The 23,424-nt window shown below is 41.1% G+C and overlaps 1 protein-coding gene across 2 annotated transcripts in view; it reads right to left on the reverse strand.

Moving 5' to 3' along the window:
- Positions 1–10,983: 10,983 nt before the first annotated feature.
- The window catches only part of LOC147612080 (uncharacterized), a 108,345-nt gene continuing 95,904 nt past the window's right edge, over positions 10,984–23,424 (reverse strand). For both annotated transcript variants that reach the window (XM_086783947.1, XM_086783946.1), the window contains exon 12: positions 10,984–11,457. In XM_086783947.1, the coding sequence (XP_086640073.1) occupies positions 11,297–11,457 (161 nt within the window). In that variant the 3' untranslated portion in view covers positions 10,984–11,296. The remainder of the gene's footprint in view (positions 11,458–23,424) is intronic.

Raw genomic sequence — 23,424 nt, forward strand, 5'->3', positions numbered from 1 at the left:
CTCCGGAATTATTGTGTGAAGCAAGACTCGAGTTCCACCTTCAACAAAGAGTTTTTGTTCAGCTTCAACATGAATTCAAGCCATATTAGTAGTATTGAGCTAAGTCAATTTGCATGTCAAGGTTTTGGTGTTGTTCTCATGCAAGATGGAAGCTTAAACCAATAGAAAAAAATTATAGTACATATGACAAGGAGTTAGATGTTGTAGTTCATGTCCTAAAGCTTTGTAAACATTATTTCATGGGATCTGAATTTTTAATCAAAAACTAAATAACACCCAATCATTGATTTCTAACCGCCGCCATATCAAATGAGCTTCATTTATCCAGAGTTTTTAATCCGTGATCCAATATCAATTAGGGAAGGAAAACATTGTGATAGATGCTTTAAGTAAATGTCCTAGTGTCCACAACATCTCTATGATTAAGAGTGAACCCTTGAGTCATATGAGAATGACCCTAATTTCTCTAAGGTTTGGATTTAGCTTAGAGATAATAATTGGAACCCTATTGGTGATTACTCGTGTCATGATGGTTACCTTTTCTTTCAAAAGAGATTATGTGTTACACAACTTTTCATATAGTTTGTATTGGAGGAAATGCATCAACCACCATGTATGGGTCATCGAGGTGTTTTTTACTACTTTACAATTAGTGTCTATAGAATTCTTTTGTCCTTATCAATGGACTTCATCATGGGTTTGTATTGGAGGAAATGCATCAACCACCATGTATGGGTCATCGAGGTGTTTTTTGCTGCTTTACAATTATCAATGGACTTTATCACGGGTTTGCCTAATGACATGATTTGGACTATAGTGGACCATCTAAGTAAGCAAGCCTATTTCTTACCTTGTAAGAAATAGGCTTACCTTGTAAGAAAACATTGATTTCTTAATAAGCCGCGATTATGTTTATCAAGCAAATAGTAACATTTTGAATAACATAAGACATTCTATTACACATGCTCAAGAGCAAAATGTTAAGAAAACAAACTGCAAAAGCAAAGCTATCTCTTTTTAAATTGGAGATTATGTACTTTTGAGAATTGAGAAACGTAGACTTAAGAGTGTTGAGAAATTCCCAGTTGTTAAGCTCGCCCCAAGATTTTATGGACCTTTTAAGGTGACTCACAAAATTAATGATGTTGCTTACAAGGAAAAAAATAGGGAATAATCTTGCCAATTGGCTATTTTTTGGGATTTTCCACAAAGTAATTTGCCCAGTATCTTAAAACATCGCCTAAATTTTGGCCGTTTTGAAGGGTTTTAGAAAATATTCACCCAATTTTGGACATTTTAGGGCATTTTTTAAAAAATTCATCCCATTTTCTATAATTTTAGATTTATATAGGAGGAATAATCACCAACCCACCTACACATATATTCATCTTATTTTTTACCCTAGTTGCTTATAGACTGGAATTGCCTTCTCATTGGTAGATTCATAATTTATTTCATGTTAGTTTTCTTAAACCTTTCAACAATTTGCTTAAACCTTTTAGCAGGGATCACTTCCCACTCATCCTGTGTATGAGGATCCACTCTTACTGAGGGTGAGGAAGAAGTTTTGATTCCATATACTATCATCAGATTACATCAACATGTACTAGCAATCAATATGTCAAATATTTAGTGACTTTTCAAAATCATCCTCGTGAAGATGCAAAATGGGTACCTAAGAATACTTCTGTGCCTTCCCTAAGGTCTGCCATTCTTTCCAACAAAGCTGCACAATTGAGGGCAATTATAAATTGAAGCAAGAGAGAATGTTATGAGAATGTATTTTAAGCCCTCTTAAAAATATTATTCTACCCTCTTAGATAATTTGGGAACACTTGAATTATCTTTGCGTCATGAAAAATTATGTTAATATTGTGGGTGATGCCATTTTAAATATTAATATATTTTGTGTGCACATTGATGTATACTTGTGGCTTCTTATGTTTGTTATAGTAGTTGGTTCATATGGTAGAGTTATTCTTGGAGTACTTACATCTGATGAACATGTGTGTGGTGATGGTTTGTATGCTTATGGAATAATTATTTAACCAATTTATTGTTGGATATTCTATAGGTGAAGAGCACTTGAAATATTTGGTAAATTCATGATTTCCATACCTACACCACTAATTTAGGCTCCATTTTGGTCAATGTTTTTGACCCTTAGAGCCTTCCAAAAATGGGGGCTAGATTCTGTTGGTCCTTTTAAGCCTCGCCCAGAACACTGGTAATAAATATATTCTGGTGGCTATTGAATACTTCACTAAATGGGTGGTGGAAGCTCGCACCTTGAGGGATAACCGGGAGGAATCAGTAGAATTTTTTTCATACAAAATGATTATGACCTGTTATGGGTGCCCAATTGAATTAGTTAGTGTGATCGTGGCCAATTTCTTAATGTTGTAATCTCCAGTTTGATAGAGCATCATATGATTATTCATAAGAAGTCCACGATTTATTATCGTAGGAAAATGGTCAAGCAGAATCCACAAATAAATTCCTCTTGAAAATTTTGAAGAAAATAGTCAATGTGAGAATCAGATGGATTGAGATCAAAAGCTTTACTCAGCCTTATGGGCTTTTCGAATAGCTTATAAAGTAGCTATTGGATTAATGCCTTTTTCTCTAGTGTATGGCCTAGAAGCGGTGGTACCCATGGAGTTCATTATGCCCAATCTCAGAGTATCTGTTTCTCCTCGTCCTCCTATTGAAGAGTCCATGCATCATAGATTGCATCAATTAATGGCCTTGGACGGATATAGGTTCTGAAGCTCTTGGACAATGAAAATAGTACAACAGAGGTGCAAACTTTGGGTGGACCGCAACACAAAGTGACCCAGTATTGCTCTTTCACTCTCAGATGGTCCCACACCTTGGGAAATTAAAATTATGATGGGTAGGTCCTTACCGTATTTTGCCTAAAGATGGCCTAGGTATCTTCTCTCTAGTCACAATAGATGGTGTACCATTGCCTAAACTGGTGCATGGATTCCGGTTGAAACCATATTATGGGAAATTACCAAATGATCCGAAATGGGCAACTCAGTAAATGGATGGGAATCAGGCTCACACTCTGGAGGGTTGACCAAATGATCCGAAATGGGCAGCTCAGTAAATGGATGGGAATCAGGCTCTCACTCTGGAGGGTTCGATCTCATCGAACTAGTGGTGGAAGATTAGTTTTAGTGATTATGACCTTCCGAGTGGAAGTTAAGAGACATCGAAGAACCCATGGGTGGATTTTGTAATGGATGAATCCATTACAAAATCCTTCCGAGTGGAAGTTAAGAGACATCGAAGAACCCATGGGTGGATTTTGTAATGGATGAATCCATGTGGGCATATACATTGGTCATTTCTACCATGGAATCGTGGCTAAAGGAAACGAGTATATGTTTCGTTCTTGGGGGGTTCACCTCAAAAAATGTTAGTGTACCAAGTAAGTTCAGCAGGAGGGGTTTTTTAATTAGATACATGAGAAAAATCAACAGGATTACACTAACAGGAGGGGTTTTTTAATACAACTTTAGAAAAAAATCCGTTATTTCATAAGTAAAGAGGGGTTGTTTTATTAGGGAAAAAAATTTAGTTAAGGGTTTTTTTAAATACCTCTTGAACGCTTGTTATACCTAGGGTTTTCTAGTAGTGCACCCCCCGAGGTTTCGTTCCTTTAGTGGAATTGGTGACTTCTTGGGAAGCGGTTCACTAGAGGCCATATGTTCACCATGCATTGGCAATCATTGATACCTTTTTATTGCCCATCTATATGAGGAGTAGCCGCCCTCTTGGCCTATGTCATGTCATACGGAAGGATCTTCATGAGGCGTGAATCTTTATGGGATTGCCTTGGTGGTCCACTAAATTCGGCGGGGCGTGGGCAATCATCCAAGAGGAGGGCGTCACAATCTCCCACACCGAGGAAGATATGGATGGTAGTCGATGGAGGATCCTGGAGATTTGGGTAAAGGATAGCAAGAAATGATTATCTGGTTTAGGCCCCTCAAGCAAAAGGAGTTTTTAATTCAAGACTGTGACGATGTGAAGATTTGATCCAAAGTGAAGTTTCTGGTGGAAATGATTTCTCTTACCCATAAGCTTTCTTAGGCCTCTAGAAGGGTGGGAGGATGGCTCCTGAACAATATAAAATTCTTTGGGCCGGCATTCTCCACCATCAGCTTCTTGTGATAGAAATAAAGAATATTTCAAAGAAGGCCCATACAAAGACTGGGCCATATTTGGTAGCTCTTCTAGGAATGTCTGCAAATTCCTTGTCTGTGTCTCAACAGTTGGTGTTGCCTGAAGGCATTGCGGTTTTTGGCACCACCATTAACACTGGGGAAGAGTCCAAAAAACCAGAGGAGACGAAGCCAGCTGAAGGAGGCAATCCTGGTGTTTTAGGTGCTCCAACTTTTCCTTGCGAATTCTGCCTTGACTAGGTGAAAGAGTCTACGAAGTACCTGGCATATATCGCCCAAGCTGCTTTGTTGATGCAACAGCAGGAGCTTGCTTTACAAGTTCAACTCGCAGATGCAGAGGCAAAAAGCACAACAATGGAATAGATGTCAAAAACTCAAAGTCTAGAATTAATCTCTGTTCTCGCAGTAAAAGAAGAAATGGTCGAATCTCTAAGTAATGCTCTGGCGGCGGCAGAGTGCCATGATAAAACCCTACAAATCTTAGATTTACAAGCCCAGTTGCAAGCACATATTGTAGAACTTGAAAAATAAAAAAGTAAAGCTAAAAGGCTCTAAACCTCTATGATAGATCTCAGAATTAATCTCACAACAGTGGAGCAAGAGTTACATGTTGCCACAGATGCTAGAAATCAGGAAGAGGAGTGAGATAAAAATGTGGTAATAACTCACCTTGCTGATTTGCGACAAATCCGTTCATCTACGAATGTGGATAAGGTTTAAAAACATATGTATAAATCCTATTGTGATGTCCAGGATACCATTGATGTCGAAGACAAAGATACTGAAGTGATTATGATAACGACAAAAGAATGGGATAACTGGGAGCTAAAAGGGCTTGCAAATATGGAAAAATTATATATAGAGATGGTGCAAGGTCTTCTTTTTGCATTGGAGTGACCACCTCCTACCTGTAAAACTGTGGTATTATGTAGTTCTCAACACCCTGAACCTGATGATGATGAAGGTGACAAGGCTAAAGAGGAACCCAACTAGGTTGTGAGTGTTGCTACAAGCTCCCACCTAGATTTGGGCAATCTGCCAAACAAGGATAGCTCTACGGAGGAGGGCAAGCTTAAAGGGTAGGTGGCGGAGTTACAAAACCAAGTATTACTGCTGGAAAAGAAGCTCAAACTCGCCCCCGTAGAATCAATACGGCTAGTGGAGGAGACAGTGGGTCCTAAAATGGGAAAAAATAGCTTGTACTTACTAGTGAATTTGGATAGCCAATCTCTTCGGGAGCATGCATTCGTCTTATAGAAGGAGCTGCAAATATCACAAGATGAATGCAATTCTCTCTACCTACAGCTTAAAGAATATGAGGATAAAACTTGAGAGATCTCTAAAGAAAAATAAAAGCTAACGCAGAGACCAGACTCTTTGAAGAACTTGGTTGGAGAAGGACCAACCAAGGGGAAGGTTATTCTAGAACTACAGAAGTAGGTCAAGGAGCTTAGACAGGAGAAAACCGCCATGGAGAAAGACCTGGTCAAGGCTCAGGAGGACCACAAAGCTTAGATGGAATGCTTCCCAAATATTGTTATATATTTAACTCATCGACTAGAAGAAAGGAGTCAGCAAGTTGGTGACCTTCGCGAACAAGTTTTACATTCAACGGGGGTAACTTCATCATCCAATACTCCTACTAGTTCAACTAGTCTACTCTAATAACTCTGCAAATCAAATGATGAATTGATTCTCCAATCTAATCAATTGGAGAATCAACTAGATAAGGAGAGGGAAACTAATCGGTGGATGTAGCAATTAAAGGGGGATAGCTTGTATAATTATCAACAAGATTGTTTCGGTGGGGCGAAATACTTAGAGCAATTAGTTAGTTCTTTATCTAAAGTTAATCAATTTTTACTGAAGTATACTTGTGCTGGTAATAAAAGGGGGAAAGAAAAAAGTGTTGACAAAGAGTCCATAGAATGCCCAACAGAACACGGCCAAATGACTCCTAGGGGGGCATGCTGAAGCCAGTAAATTTGTACAATGGGATGCTAAATTTTGGCTTTGAGCACTAGCATGCCGTGATCCTATTGCTGAGTGATGGACTACCCCTAGTCCCTATTCTTTATTGATTTATACTGATTATAAGGAGGCTCATCCGGAAGCTACTAAACCAGAAGTCAAATTTAAAAAATATGTGGAATTTTTTCGGACTTGGCAATTGAAAGATTTTGAATTTTATTCTATGAAATCACTGGATAGCTGGTCCCCCAGCACGCAGTTTTGGAGATTGGCAGGCCTTTGCAGTCTCCCGGAGGAGATCCAGGCGGAGACGCTGAGTCACTTCAGAGGGGGACTGATTATGAGGGATGACATTCAGGAAGTGGGTTTCGTTCGTCCATGTGGCCAACCCACCGGGTGTGCCAGGTGTTAGCGGCGCTAACATACAATACGAGAATTCATTAACATATACTAGGCGGATTCTCCGTGGAGATTCAATAGGGCATTAATACTGCTCAGATCTTCATTGTAAACACTATATATACACGCTAAGCGCTCATTGTGAAATAACTAATTTAGATTCAATACAATACAAAAGATGAATATTCAATTCTAGTTATGTTTCATTGTTGTTCTCTGTGTACGTTGTTATGTTACTCTTCTTTTGGTGAAACCCCTAATAGCCAGTTGCTTGTGTGATGTTGCCTTCTTCTTCTTGGGCTTCTTCTGAGGTCATGCGAATTGGGCTTTGCTCGTAGATGGATTGGGTTTACCGATTGCTTATTCTTGGATCATCATTCGCTTTGTCATTTGCTTTACCAGCTTAGGGAGCTTTTCCAGTTTTGTGATGTTGTTGCCTTTTTCTTACTTTTCATGGCTACTATTCTTCCTGCTCTTTAGGGCTTTGCGTGCAGGCTTCCCAATTTTCTCGACCATGTTTATGCAAGTGTGTGTTCGCATGTTTATGCAAGTGCATATAATCAAGTGTGTAGAGAGTATGTGTGTACACGTGTGTATTGTGCATGTGAGCAACTGTAAAGAGGGATTTCTTGTGCGTATGTGAGTTTTTTGTGTGTACATGGAAGTGTTTATAATTTTTTGTTGTTTTTAAGTTTAGTTTTAGTCTTTAGGTTTTTTTCATTATTCCTAGTAGATGTGTCTATACACTTGGTTGGGGGTATGATGTTTCATATGTACAACATGGGTTTAAGGTTTGTGGGCTCAATGAGCAAAGACGAATAATTGCTTGTCGATCCACGATGAAAGCTTGGACGCCACCATCGCCAGCTTCACTGGTGTGCTTCTTTGAACTTTGGCCTTTGAACGGAAAAGTTGGTGTTACGAGGTGGAGCATAAAAATATTGTGGGACCATAGTGCTCCCGTCAAGCCTTGGGGTTGCTTGACATATGCCAAGGGAGTGTGTGCCTCGATCGGGTGGCTCCTCTTTGATTTAGATTGATGGGGTTCCGAAAACCGCCACACATGGACTTGGTAAAACATCTAAAGGCTCTTACGATTGCTTTTTTGGTGGTGTTGGCATGTGAGTCGAGGTGGTAGCCATTGCTCTCCACTCTTAATTATAATCTTTGGGGATGGCCTTAGAGACATGGAACCAACTTGGATTTGACATTTGAGGGTATGTTTGTAGAGACCTAGGGAACGAGTTTGTTTCACTTTGGCACCCAAACATAGGGATTCCCATTAAAGAAGCCTCGATCTTTCAATAGCTTTTTGTTAGGATACACCAAAGTATCGCCTGCTTGGCAATGTGGGTGCTGGGGGATCTATTAACTCTTTTGAACTTAGGGAGTTGTGATGTAGATTACAAGATTTTTGGGACCTAAACAGATGGTTTTCCTCATAGAATCCTTGACCTTCTAAAAACTTGACTGGGATCCAATGGGGCTTGAGTTGAAAATACATCACCTTCACTTAAGGCTCGTGCTCAGTAGAGTTGCGGTCATAGGTAGGCTTTGGACCAAAGGCTGGCTACTAGGGATTTTCTTTGGCGTCCGAACAAACATGTCGTGTCTAGTCGAGTACCCAAATCTTCTTAGTGAGCTCCCCAAAGGTTTGTTGAGGTTGACATTTGGGGGGTGGTCTTTGTCTTTGTTGATGAGTTTTTGGATCTCCACTATAGTTAGAGGGGGTGGCCGACGTATCGAGGCAAGGAGTGGTGAGTGTTAGGGGCTCCTGAGATGATGATGTGTAATTGGACGTGTAACTAGATGATGAGACTTGGGTTGTTGAAGGATTTGGGGTGAGAGAGAGATTATGGAGACAGACTTAGGCATCTCCAATAAGCCTTAGTTTCTACAAAAGGGAGCTCATAACAAGCAAAAAGCTTAAGGAAATAAGAGGGAAGAACTATGTCAATTTTCAGCCTAGCATGGAGTAAAAGAAAACTAAACAACGCTCAATCAAGAGTCTAGATCATGCATTAAATGATTAGCATTAAGAAATTAAAGGGATCTACCCATACCTTGATCCAAAAGGTGGAGAGCTTAAGCTTCAACAAGCATAGAAAAATCTCACAAAAACATATTACTATAAGAAAAAGTTATGTGAGGCTTGTATGAGAGTTCTTTTTATAATAAGAAATTAAATACTCTAGGTTTTCTCAACCTAATAATTTCATTCACATGGGCTCTTTACTCTTCATATTTGGCTTTTCTAGAGCTTTGGGATTCATTTAAGGCATAAGATCTTCAAGGTTTGGGAAGTTTTACCGAGTTTAGATAAATGTCTTAAAACTGATCATACTCTGGACCGGCGAGGATGTCATGGTGTTATAGGGCTTTAGGACAAGAATAGCCCTTGGCCAACTGAGCATAGTTCGTACACATAGTTTGTATATTTGAGATTATGTGCATCAATTACTAAAGGCCATGATGTCTACTTCAACTAGGTTATAGTTTTATGTTGAGCTACTTTGACTTGGTGATACTCATGCTCCCTTGATAAGTGCATGCTTCACATAGACATGCAAAATATGCACTATATGTTCAACTACTTTGACTTTGTGATACTCATGCTCCCTTTGATAAGTGCATGCTTTGCATAGACATATAAAGAATAGACATGCTTTGCATACACTTATCAAATTGGAAGGGGAAAAAGGGGGGAGGAGGGGGGATATAGAATGTTACATAAAAGAAAGGTGTTTGGACAATGTCTATGTAAACATTATTCCAACTTGCCTAACAACATGCACACACAATGATGTGATGAGATACCACTTATGGGCACAGATAGAGGTTGGCGGTATGTCAATTCATATTTGCTGCCCAACTCCTCATCAAAACACCAATAGGATTCGGTAGCCATGCTTATCAGCTTGAAACCATTTTGAGCATGTGCATGCCTCACCACCCCTCTCCCCCCTCTTTTTCTTTGAAAATCCCTAAGACTTTAGCCACTTTTCTAGTGTCAATATAATCGGATAACCAATCGAGGAGCCTACGTATTTTCATAAATGTAGCCGAAAAATTACAGGGGAATGTCGAAGACCTTCCTATGACCCTTATACCACTATAAGCCTCGCTTGATGTTAACCCAATCAACACACATCCCCAAACTTAACAAGGGTCTAAAGGCAATAATCAAGTCTTGAATAAGACACTATTTGGCTAAAAAGGCCATGTTTTAAAATAGGAAAAATGGCTAAAGAGGCATCAATGGATTTTACTCCATCAGTAATCATATCAACCATCTCACCATAGTTATTAAAATAGTAGATTTTACCACAAGTTTCCCTTTTATGTGCCAAATTCGAATATATAACTAGTAGGTTTGACATATGGAAACAATACAAAATTCTTGGTGTAAATTAGAACAACTTTTGAAGTGGTAAGGTCTAGGAGGTAGATTAGAGGGGAAGCAATTGACTCAACATGTTTTTTTTGCATATGTTTGTCAACTTTTGAGTGATTCATAAATGGGATAGGAGGTCTTTCTATTTACTAACCTTAATGGCATACAAGTGTTGAATTTTATTTGGTTATTTTCTTCCAAGTTACAATCCAAGGTTTATACAAGAAATCAACCATCTACCACAATTGCCCTACTGTGGTACATTGGAAACTAAGATAGCACACAATGTAATACTCCTAATTGTATCTTTTTGATGTTTGACTGTCTTTTCATGCTTTTTTTTTTGTTGCTTTAATTGTATCTATATGAGCATGTGACATGGATCTAGAAGATTGTAGCTTGCACTTTGTAACATTTATCACTTAATACAATAAATCTATTCTTTTTTTGGAAGGGGAAAAAAAAAAGGAAACTCTAAGCTTATTGGGAGGAAATCTATCTAGAGACCATGTAATCCCATGTGATCTAGTAGTGTGGGAGTGTGTTGTGTGAACTCAAGTGCCAGTCTCAAGAAGCACTTTATCTCTAGTGTATATTGATGATGCACGTAAGTAACAATATAGAAGAGGGCATAATAGCCTTAATTTAAAATATTATTGAGGTACCATTTCAACCTTAGAGCTTCAAATGGTACCTTAATAAAACCAAATCTCCTAAGCTTCTCCTCCCTTGTCTAAATAATTAATGTGAAAGAGAATTTGGTACCCATATTATTTAGCCTTATTTAACCATAAATGCGTTGGTGATCTCACCAACAGAAGCCACCTTCACCTATTTGAAGTTGTCTGCCACTTCCCACAAAACAGCAGCAAAGCGAGAGAGAGAGAGAGAGAGAGAGTGAGTGATTGAAATCTAATAGAGTGGTAGTTCATCAATCAAGTCCATCATGCATTAGAACATAGAATTAAACAAACAAAAACTGAAAATTCAACACTGTAGATTAGCTAGAAAACAAATATTCAAAGAAAAATGCCTTTCAAGGGGGTGGATATGATTACAGATGTACTTAACACCTAGTGTGTGTATAACCATGTATCCACTAGTCGTGTGACATGATCTTCAGAAATCCTTTGTACATTTCCATCCTCCTTCCTCTGCTCTTGAAGCAAGGTTTTTGATTGGGCAAAAAGGCCTTGTTAACCACTCTCTTGCTAATACTGAATGCATTCTCTAACCTTGTGAACATGGATTTCCATAGCAAGCACTTGATCTACTTCACAAAACTGCACATGGGTTGACTTCAATCTAAAACCTTTCACATTTTATAAACCTCTCTCTAGGGGCATGGATTGGGATACAAGTTATGCACATGATTGATTTCAGACATCATCTGTGGAGTGATATCCACATCACATGCATCAATGATTTCCTGCAATTGTGTTGTATTGGTTGCTCCAATGACAGCACTTTTTACAAGTGGGTGCCTCAAGACGAAGCCTGCAAGAAACAGAGCATCCCTCATCACTTTGATACACCCTTCAAAAATTTAACTTTGACAAATTATTTGCCTCCTACACATCCAACCATACGTTTATGCATCTTTGATCTGTAAATAAGAATGAGGCTGTTTTGGACAGAGTTATCACACTGTTAAAAAATAAATGCAGTGTCACTTCATGATAGATGAAACTGTATAATGATGAAAATATAAATTGATGAAAACACCATGTAAGCACATTATGTTTCAAACCACAAGTTTTAAAAGCTCCCATAGGCTATGAGAGAAAGAAAAGATGTTATTAACGTTTACGAAAGACCTGAAGGGTCTCGATGGGATGTGAATTATTTTCAAAGCTCTTGCTCCTTGCAGGAACTGCCAACCATCAATCAGCCCTCTCCATCAGTGATAAGCTTTTCCATCAGCAATCAGCCCATTGTAGTTGTAGAGCTAGTGTTAGGGGCAGAATCCGTTGTAAAGCTCTATAATCCACACACATACGAAAGGATCCATCCTTCTTTTGAATCAAGAGGACGAGTGAACAATATGGGGAAGACCTTGGCTGAACCAAATCCTTCACAAGAAGCTCATTCAGCTATTTCATGATCTCCTCTCTTTGGGATGCACTTACACGATAGGTTGGCCTATTAGGTGGTGAGCTACCCGGCACAAGATCAATGCGATGATCTTCCGGTCATACGGGTGGCAACTCATTTGGTAACTCATCAGTAAAACAATCATTGTGCTCTTGCAAGAATTTCAGCCTATCATTACTAAGAGAGTTTAGATGTACATTATTTTCCTCAACATGATCCCGTACAAAAATCAAGTACACAAAAACACTCTTTTTCATTACTTTCTTAATTTGTACATGAGATACAAGGGGAATGGTATCACCCTCTTCACCAAGCATCAATTACATGCTCTCGGCCTTTATACACGAAGGTGATCCTGTTGGTCTTGTAAGTCTTGCTTAGATCAATACATGTATGCCAAGGCTTTCCAAGCAATACATCATAGCCATTCAAAGGCGCCACAAGAAAATCCTCATGATCCACATAGCCTTGAATGTGTATGTGCAACTTGCCAAAAATAGGCATGACCTGCACTGCTCTACCAACAAAGGCAGCCCGTGCTTCAATTTGAGGACCCATGTCCTCCACTTCAATACCCAAAGCAGCTGCCATCTGTGTGGATATGAAATTCTCAGATGCACAATCATCAAACATGAACAAAGCGGGCTGATCCTTGAGCTGTTCCCAAGCTTTACCTACAACCCTGTCTTTGCTATCATGTGAAGTATTGCCCTGCACATCCGGAACCATATGCACATTAGGCTTTGATGCATTTGCATTATCACGCTTCTTCTTATTTGGACATGCCTTTGCAATATGCTCGGTGCTACCACAAGTAAAGCATTTCCCCTTGCTCATATACTGCTTTTTATGCTCAGGAGTGAGATCATAGTCTCTCAGTTTGAAGGGACGCTTCTTGGTAGTGTTATTTTCAGCTTTTGAACCATTTTTATCTTGGTTTTGGTCCTTTTTAGGTGGTTGTCTATTATTTTGCAGGTTTTGGACAGCCCTCTCTTTACCTTGAATACATACATACATACATATATATATATGTATATATACATACATACATACATATATATATATAAGGTGTGACCATGATACATTTGTACTCCCGCTTTGTACACGGGTTGCGATCTCAATTGAAACCTTCTCTTCCTTTCCGCCTCGGTGACATGCATAAATGGAGACACCTCTAAAAGCATTTTCCAAAACTTTTGTACATATGCATTCACTGATTCCCCCTCATTTTGCTTCACCCAATCCCACTTCATTGTTATCTCATTCAATGCATTGGGAGGCAAGAATTGAGCATAGAACCTCTCCTTGAACTCTTTCCATGATCTAACAAGATTCGGTGAGAGCTTCTCCGTAAGCGACCAAAGGACAGCATTGCCTTTCATTAACATGCATACATGCCGGATCACGGATTTCTAAGTGAAATCCTCATCACTGAAAGCAATATCAAACTGGGCAATAAAAGCAAGAGCCTTTGATGCATCATATTCTCCATGATATACGTCAAACTTCACAGATTTGTCTGCGGCTTTAAAGTCACCAGACTTTGATGCTTGTGCCTGCATCTCAATATGTTTTCTCCCATATTGTCCATTGGGACAGCCCCTGTGGACTGGCATCATTTTAGGACCAAAAGGTGATACATAAGGCATAGATACATGTGTCCTATAAGCATGAGGCATAGCTGGCCCCTCAATGTGTATTGATACATTTTCAGCCATAGCTTCTCCCTCACGAGCACACTCGAAGGCATGAGTGGCATGAGAGAGATGCGGAATACATGCACCAACAAAAAATTGTAGCCCATGTTGCATGTGTTGTGCATGCACATTTTCAGCCGGCAATGGCATTTCACATACATTTCGACCACTACCATAAACATTGTATCCTTCACGGGCTCCATAAGGTATTCTTGCATGGCGTGAAGTCATTGATTGTTCCTCTCCCATAGCATGGAGATTCATCCTCTTAGACCTAAGTTCTTGTTCGGGCACTTGTGGGAATTCCAAGACGTGTGGGATGGTTGCCTTTTTTGCATAGGCATTCTCGGCACAAGCTAAGTATGCACATGCTGCATCCCTCGTTGCATGTGCAACTCTTGAGCAATCATTGCCATTGCATGATCCATATAAGATTCATCTTTCTTAGCCTTCAAACGGCCATGTACCAATGGATCCTCACGGCGGTAGAGATTCAATTCTTCTTGTTGTGCATGAAGAAGAGCCTGCATACGAGTAAGTTCAGCCCTCAAGACTATGGACTCTTCTTCCTGCATCTTCTCTTTACAAAGGGACGGTTGTCCCACATATTCATGTTCCCTATTGTGCACCACATGAGTTTGCTCATCCTGCAAAGCATTGGGGGCATGCATTTCATTGTCCCTGCCTCTTGTGTTAGCATCTCCAACATTCACTGTATGGCTGTCCATAATGTTCCAAGTGTAGAGATAGCTAGTGTTCACGGTAATCGTCTCTCACGATAGAAGTAAAAGAGAACCGTATGCTCTGATACCAATGTAACTTGGTTGAACACAATGCTAATCAATACACTTAAATACACTAAGATTTGATGGACACTTGCTCAAATACAAGAAGTAATTTGCTGAATTGACAAAAGACAAACAATGAGCCAGAACGGCCGACCCCTCCCTTAAAAAAAGTATATTGATCTTGGGAGAATCAAGTACATAGTGTCATGGGCATTTCTAACAGATTTCCATACCAATGCATATGAATACAGTATTGCAAACAAATGGTTGTCGATGTAGACTTGCAACCCACACTACCCTCTCAAGTGCCCATGTTCCCTACTATCTGCTCTCTATTGTTCCACCAACACATGGTAGCAACAATCTGCAAGAGAGCATGTAGGACAAGAGAACACTATACATGGTATGTGATCTTATAATCCAGTTCCTCCCTCCTGCTACTTTCTTCCATATTTAAGCATAAAAGCTTACAAATTGCAAGTAGAGTCGATGACAGCAAAAGTCTTCGATGGAAGTCCTTGGAGTGAATAGATCTTCGATTTGTCGCATTTCTTCACAACAAAAGTCTTCAAGAGGATGAAGGGAACCCTGGCAAAGCTTCCCCTATGGTTGAACTTAAGAAGGGAGGGCTGAGATTAGGGTTTTCAGTAAAAAGACCAGAAATTACAGCAATAAAGAGAGCTGTTTTGCTAAATTTCAGTCATTGGGAGTGTGTAGGAGAGTGATTAGAATATGGAAACACTCTTGGAAGCTTGAGAAACACCTTAGCAAGCTTAGAAATGGAGTTGGGAAGGAGAAAAGTGCAGAAAATGCAGCCCAACAGCCCTCATGAAGAAGGTGCCAATCTCTAGAGAGAGGAGGAGTGAGGTGGTGAGTTGCCCAGTGTAGGTTGCAGGTGCTTTGTGGAGCAAGCTAGAGTGGACACATGGCTGGTTACTCCCCTTGTGCAAAGGGGATAAAGTCTGGGCGGTGGACATTGGGTTATGTCCACCTCGGGACATCAGTGTGTGTGAACACCGGGCTGGTCATAATTTATAAGTTTTGGTCACCCAAAACTGAATGAAGTGTGTACACACTCACTAATAAATTTGTGCTAACTCCTACGGCTAGGTTTATGATCACATAACCATGTCAGCAGACAGTTTTACACGCACGGTTCGCGGGCGGGCGTCCCCTTACTCGGAAGTACACATTGGTCAAGCAAGCATAAAAACAGCATGTAATTTCAATTGCAAGCAAGCACATAAAGATGCTATGCGATGCAGCATTTGTATGGACAATCCCCATTCATGAGACTATACCAAAATAGATGTGCTCCAGGCAAGTACACGAAGTACCAGACCCAATGGAACACCGATCCACCAGGCATTTCCGGGCATGTACACAAAGGCACAAGTCCCAACGGAAAGCCAAGTCCACACTATCACATGAGTGGCATCAATCCCCAACATATACAACTGCCATGGACACCAGTCTAATGTACATACATGATGAGAAATGAGTGGCCAAATGGTGACAAGCAATACCTCTACGAATGAAAATAGCAGAATCTGTACCACTGCCCTCATAAAAAAAGTGTGGACCGGACTAGGAGAGCCAAGCAACTGCCCCCCAAGTCACATGCATGGCTCGGCCACTCAATTTGCCCATAAGTTGGGCTACAGAGCCCCAAATCTGCTGTGCAGTGCTACATCCCCATAAGTAGTGTTTTACAGTCTCAGAATCTACTGCACACCTAGGACAGGAAGGTGCTACACCGAGAACCAATCTCCACTGATTGGTGGGGCGATCACCATGTAAGAATAACCAAAAGAAATGAGAGATCTGGCTCCTTTTGTATGAGTGCCAAAGTCTATGCCAATATCTGCGCTGTATCACTGGAGAAATATCATAGCTCTCCCAATGAGGCCTGAGAGTAGGGATCCTATGCATCTGTTGAGTGAGGAGAAGCTTGGCATTCTGAACAGTGAAACTGAAAAAAAGAAGGCTTTTCAAAGGATCGAAGGCATCAATCCACTCCCACTCTCCTGGATCCCACTGAAGATATCTAATAGGACTGCCACCATATAACCACAAACACCAAGAGCCATGAGTCATTATCTGAGGAGAAGGGTCAATGAACCAATGCTTCCCTGAACGACCAACAATCCTCACTGGACTAAGCCTAGTATCTGGGATGATCTCCTCCATACTACATCTCCTCAATCTCCATCCAGGCATGATAGAGTAAATGATGCAATCTGTAGCCTTCTGGCCCGGAAGAGCAATGACCTACAAAGGTATGTATATCCTTGAAAAAACTCCAAGCCAACTCGGATGATAGTCTCCGTGAAAGGTCCCAGAAAGCCACTCAAAGTGTTTGCCTAGGACCGAAAGGTCTTGGGTTCAAACCCTGTAAAGCTTTTATAGCTTTATTAACATGATTAAGACTTAATTAACAAACATAAGACAAATGCTGATAGAAAGATTGAGATTAGATGAGTTATTTGCATTGAGACAGGGGCCTTTCTTAAATAGAGGCCGAAAGGTTACGAGTGAAGAGACACATCCCTGGGAAGGGGTGTGGCTCTTGAGTCAACGGTTATGTCCTTTGGACTTAGGGGTGTGCCTTTTAATGAATAGACATGTCCTTTGATAGTGACCCATGTGTAAGGGTGTGACCCTTCACAGGTGTCCTTTCAGTTAATAAGGGATTAATGAGTAATTAAGAAGAGATTAAGAGAGTTAGTCACAATCGTGACATTCCCTCCCACTTAAAATAAGACTCCGGCTGAGAAGAGATGGTTGTCTTTGAAAGAATTCCCGAAGAAGTTCTGGATATTCCTGTAAGTCTTCATCACTTTGCCAAGTAGAGTCAGAATCATCAAGATCTCTCCATTTAACCAAAAATTCTGTAGTGAGTTTATGTCTTGTTTCTTTCTGTCTGACATCAAGAATTATCTCTGGAATTAAGAGTATGTGTTCATCTTCGATTTCTGGAACATAATCCAAATGATCTAAAACTGGAGAATCACCGTCCACAAACTTCTTAAGCCAAGAAATGTGGAAAGTTGGATGAATTCTACCCCAAGAAGGTGGTAACTCCAACTTATAACTGAGAGATGTGTTCTTCTTAATAATACGAAAGGGTCCATAATATCTTGGACGAAGCTTTGGAAAAACTGATTTCACTGTCTTGTATCGATGAGGGGCAATATATAATAATACCAAGTCTCCTTCTTGAAATTCAATGTGTCGACGACGCTTATTAGCTGTGCGTTGATATTGCTCTTGGACGCTGATCATCTTATCCTTAATCTGTAATAGAATATCTTGCATTTCCTGAATGAGGTGATCTGCTAAAGCCACTTTATGTTGAAGAACAAAGTTGGCAGGAATAAGGGGAGTATGGCCATAAGCTGCTTGAAAAGGTGTCATTCCAATAGCTGAATGATAAGAATTGTTATAAGCAAATTCTACCAACGGTAAATATTCTTCCCATGAAGCTAATCGAGACTTAACATAATGTCGCAGCATTTCTTCCAGAATCTGATTAACTCGTTCCGTTTGGCCATCTGTCTGAGGATGATAAGCAGAGCTAAAGAGTAAATTTGTACCAAGAGACTTGAATATCGAAGCGTTCATTTGGAACTGGAAGTGGTTGAAGAAGACCAGCTGGAACTTGTCTGCTAGCTTTCATACGTTGGCACGAGAGACACGCTGTAACAAACTTAATAACATCTTGCTTCATTTGAGGCCAATAATATGTAGCTGTCAAAAGACGATAAGTCTTGTTGATGCCTGGGTGTGCAGCATAAGTGACCTCGTGATGTTCTTTCACCAATACTCGTCGAACATGAGTATCATGAGGTACACAAATACGGTCTTGATAATATAATAAATCATCCACTATTGTATATGCGCCATAAATCTTTAAGTCGGAAGGAGTTGCATTCTGAGAATTGAGAATTCGAAATGCATTTCCAAAATCACGATCTGTTGAATAACCGTCCTTGAAACTTTGAGGTATATCCATTTCAACTGTAGAAATAGCCAAGACCGAAGCTGACAGCATACGACTGAGGGCATCCGCAACCACATTGGTAAGACCAGGAACATACTCAATGGTCATATGAAAATTGGCTAAGAATTCGACCCAACGTGCTTGCCTAGCATTCATAACTGGCTGCGTGAAGATATATTTCAAAGAATGATGATCTGTTTTCACCACTGAATCTGCACCAAGGAGATAATGTTTCCACGCTCGATAGGCATGAACAATAGCTAAAAATTCCTTGTCATATACTGGGTATCTTCCTTGAATTGTAGAGTGCTTATGACTGTCAAACGCAATAGCACGTCCTTGTTGCATTAAGACGGCACCAGTGGCAATATCAGAAGCATCTGTGTAAACATCAAAGGGGAGAGTAGGGTCTGGAATAGCCATGACAGGAGTTGTTGTCAAAGCTGTCTTTAAATTTTCAAAAGCTTCTGTTGCGGCTTCAGTCCATTGGAATGCAGGGGCGGACTTTAAAAGTTCAGTGAGAGGAGCAGCTATTTCGGAAAATCGATGAACCTTTGTGTGATAGAAGTTGGCAAATCCCAAAAAAAAAACGAACATCATGGATGTTTGTGGGAGTTGGCCAATTGACAATAACCTGTATTTTCTTTGGATCCACGGAAATTCCGTCTGCTGAAACAACATGTCCAAGGTATTCCAAGGATGTCTTGAAAAATTCACTTTTGCCTGGATTAATATAAAGAGCATTGTCTCGAAGCACCTGGAAAACGATCTTAAGATGTGCCTTGTGGTCTTCCATATTGCGACTGAACACGAGGATGTCGTCAAGATAAATAATGACGAACTTGTCCAAAAAAGGACGAAAAAGATCATTCATTAGACTCATAAATGTTGCAGGAGCATTGGTTAACCCGAATGGCATGACCAGGTACTCGTAATGACCATATTTTGTGCGAAAAGCTGTCTTATATTCATCACCTTCGCGAATGCGAATTTGATGATATCCAGACTTAAGATCAACTTTGGAGAAGACCTTTGCATGGAGCAATTGATCAAACAATTCATCAATGCGTGGAAGAGGATACTTATTCTTGATAGTTAACTTATTAAGGGCACGATAGTCGATGCAAAGGCGCATAGACTTATCCTTCTTTTTCACCAAAAGCACTGGAGCTCCAAAAGGGCTTTTACTTGGTCGAATGTGTCCTTTCTCCAAAAGCTCAGTAAGTTGTCGCTGTATCTCCTGAGATTCCGTAAAAGAAACTCGATATGGAGCACGAGTAGGTGGAGCACTACCTGGAAGAATATCAATAGCATGGTTGACTGGTCGACGAGGTGGGAGGACCGCAGGAAGCTCCTGAGGAAAAAGATCCAAGTATGGAGCAAAGAAAGGTTGCCTGAGATACATCACCTTTGTATCTATATCCTCGGGAGGGTCGTTTGCTGAATAGACCATTAAAAGTGCCGAGGAACAACCACTCTTGCGGACCCACCGTTTCACTTGAAGAGCTGAAAGGGTTGGTATAGAAGGTTGGTCTCTGATTCCTTCGAGAGCCACAAGTATATCATTTTGAGCAAATTGTATAGAATGGTTCCGGAAACTGATCAGGGGATCATATTGATACAACCATTCTTGACCAAGGATCATATCATAATGTGCCAAATTCATGACTTGGAAATCCAATTTGTCACGATAGTGCTGAATTCGAAAGGAGAGGTGTTTGACAATGGTGTTACACGAGGTTGTAGAACCATCGGCAAGCTCTACTTCATAAACAACACTACTTGGAGAAGTCCGAATCTTCAATCTCTGAGTCAAGGTGGTTCCCACAAAATTATGAGAACACCCACTGTCAATGAGCACCTGAATAGGGTGACTGGAAATAGAACCTTGAAGAACCAAAACTTGAGTAGACCGCTGAGGCAACGGTGAAGAGGCAGGTTGTGCTGTAGCAGTAGCGGTGATTACTGAAGCATGTGCAATAGCATGGTGATTAACTGCACGCTTTCCTTTGTCAGCAACTAGGGGTTTCTCCGCAGAAATGGGAGGTTCAGCATTAGAATTCTGTCGATGAGTTGGTCTTTTGGGGTACTCAAACCAACGATGAGGTCCATTACAAATTGTGCATAATCCTGTCTTTTGTTGATCCCGTCCAGAAGGAACAGTAGAAGGACGAGGATTGCGAGATTGGTCACGTCTTTGGTCCTGTCCACGATCCGAACTGCGTGGTTGGAAGGAGTTAGGACGTCGGAACCGAAAAGAGGACGATCCTTCTGATCGGCGAGGTTGTTGAGAATTATTCCATTGAGGATTAGGTCGGGAGTTAGAAGAGCCAGATGACTCTCTGCGACTGTCTCGGCTCATACGAGATCCACTGGCTTTCTGAAAGTCATTAGTTCGACCGGAAGAGGTCGAATTTCGAGAATTGATGTCTGCAACACGCTCGGCATATCGTATGGCATCGGCAAGATCGACAGGGTTATATTTCTGGACATCGGCACGCAGTGTGGGGTTAAGCCCTTCAACAAAGGCATGAAGTTCGTCCGCTGGGGACAAAGAATCAATCTCCAGTATCAAGTTGGTGAACTGGGAGATATAAGAGGCCAAGGAACCAGTTTGGTCCAAATGGCGTAAGCGAGTACGGGCTTGAAAATCCGCATTGGCAGGTATGAACTGCTTACGGAGGACCCGCTCGAATTTTTCCCACGTTGTAACCGTTTTTCCAGAGTGCTGTCGTCGTTGCTACCATAATAAAGCAGTGTCTTTGAGGAGGGATACCGCAAAAGTCACCTTTTTGGAATCAGAAAGGGTCATGGATTCAAAATATAACTGCAGTTTGTAGAGCCATTGGTCTAAGATGCGCTTATTGCGCTGACCACCATAAGAGTCAGGGGGTTTAATTTCCAATTTCTTTGTTTTACTGGCTTGCAAAAGACGATAAAGAGTTTTAAGATCGTCACCTTCTACCTCGGAAGGAATGACGTCTTCGTCTGCTGGTACTGTTGCTGAAACATCTGCTGCTGGCACAGAACTTGTGTTGGATTGGCGATCCGTGTGAAGCTGCTGGATCTGAGAGGCCAAGGATGCCATAGACTCCTGGAGTTGCTGTTGCAACTGGTGTTGGAGTTGCTGTAACGCTGACTGCCATTCCGGAGGGGCTGGTATATCAACCGGTTCTGCCATGAGAGGAGATGTTGATGTAGAGGCTTCCAGATGATGAGGCTCAGGGGGTTTTTGTTGCTGATCACGCCGTTGGGCTCTAGTAAGAACCATCGGCTGGAGGGTGCGGCATCTGTAAATCCCGAGAAGGAAGGCTACGTACTGGTGAAGCGGCTATAGACCATCCAGTATAGTAAGGACGATCCTCTGGTACTGGGCTCTCACGAGAGTCTGCAACTGGAGAAGAAGGTACAGGAGTAGGGACAGCTACAGGTGTCAAGGGTGTATACTCCGGTGTAGAGGGGCGCACCGTGAATGGAGATGGATAAATGTCTTCAGAATAAGTGCAATATTCATGAAAGATGATGCTACACTCGGGTAGAATCGCACCCAGATAAGGATGACGCCTGAGCATAAAACAATAGTGATCCAGATCTTGTGCAGAAGTACGAACACGTATCACCCACACGTCGAATTCTCGGAGGTGAGAAGTCGGTGTGGCTATCTGTATTCGGTAATGAGTGGGCTGGACATAAGGGGGCACACTCACTGGAACAGGGGTTGGGGCTGGTGGAGAAACACGGGTAGGAGAGGGCACTATGGACTGAGAGGGTGTATCCTGTAAATAACTGAAGTCATAGGTTTCCTCTGCCATAAGCCGTCGGAGAAGAGGGTAGTGTGTGTCCACGTGATCCCTTTAAAAAAAAAAAGGTATTGGCCCCGGAAGGGTGGAGAGCCCAAAAAAGAATAAATGGCAGGTTGCTGATATGTTAATACTCCACTTGAGGTGAAATATGTATACCCAAGAAGATGGAAAGATCACACCTGAAGTAGGTTGCCATAGTATTGTTGGAGAAGAAGCACCAAGGTAGCCGTCACACCGCGGAGAACATCATCATAAACCGCAGGTGGATTTTTTTTTTTTTGAAAATGTGCTGATTGCTGGAGGGGTGCTCCTTTGTTTTTTTTTTTAATAATCGCTGGCCGGCGGCTTCACGTCGGGTTCTCCCATTCGTTTTTTTTTGTGTGCGCTGCTATTCCTCGCTGGCGGGTTTCCTTGCGTGCGCTGGCGCTGGCCGTTAGGTGCTGGCTGCCGGTCGCTTCACGTGGCTGGTGAAACCACGTGTCATAAGGCTTAATATAAGCCTTAAGTTATAAGGCTAGTGGTTTTTTTTATTTTTTGTGAGGTGAACCGTCACGTTTTAAAAGAAAACGTGAAGAGGCAAGATCGAAGGGTGGCGACCCTGCGTGGAGAGGTATGCAGCCAGAATAAAATGCGATGAGGGCCTCCAGTAGAACACAGGCATACTACAAGCACTTTGATGTGAGTTTCTGCTTCTTTGCTTCTCTGCTTCCCATCGTTTTTTTTTTAATAGAAAATTGGGAAAACGCTTAATCAAGCAAAATTGGCAAAATTGGGTAGAATTAAATGGGGCATTCTCTCCTGCTCTTCCATTCAACACTTGCTACACCCAATTTTAGGGTTTGGGCAAGCTGATTTTAGGGTTAGGGTTTGGACTGATTTTAGGGTTAGGGTTTGGGCATCTCACAGGGCGGAAAAAAGTTTGCTCTGATACCACTGTAAAGCTTTTATAGCTTTATTAACATGATTAAGACTTAATTAACAAACATAAGACAAATGCTGATAGAAAGATTGAGATTAGATGAGTTATTTGCATTGAGACAGGGGCCTTTCTTAAATAGAGGCCGAAAGGTTACAAGTGA

This window comes from Cibotium barometz, chromosome 46 (assembly GCF_041138505.1).
Source record: "Cibotium barometz isolate CiBa-2024 chromosome 46, ASM4113850v1, whole genome shotgun sequence".
Taxonomy (NCBI): Eukaryota; Viridiplantae; Streptophyta; class Polypodiopsida; order Cyatheales; family Cibotiaceae; genus Cibotium; species Cibotium barometz.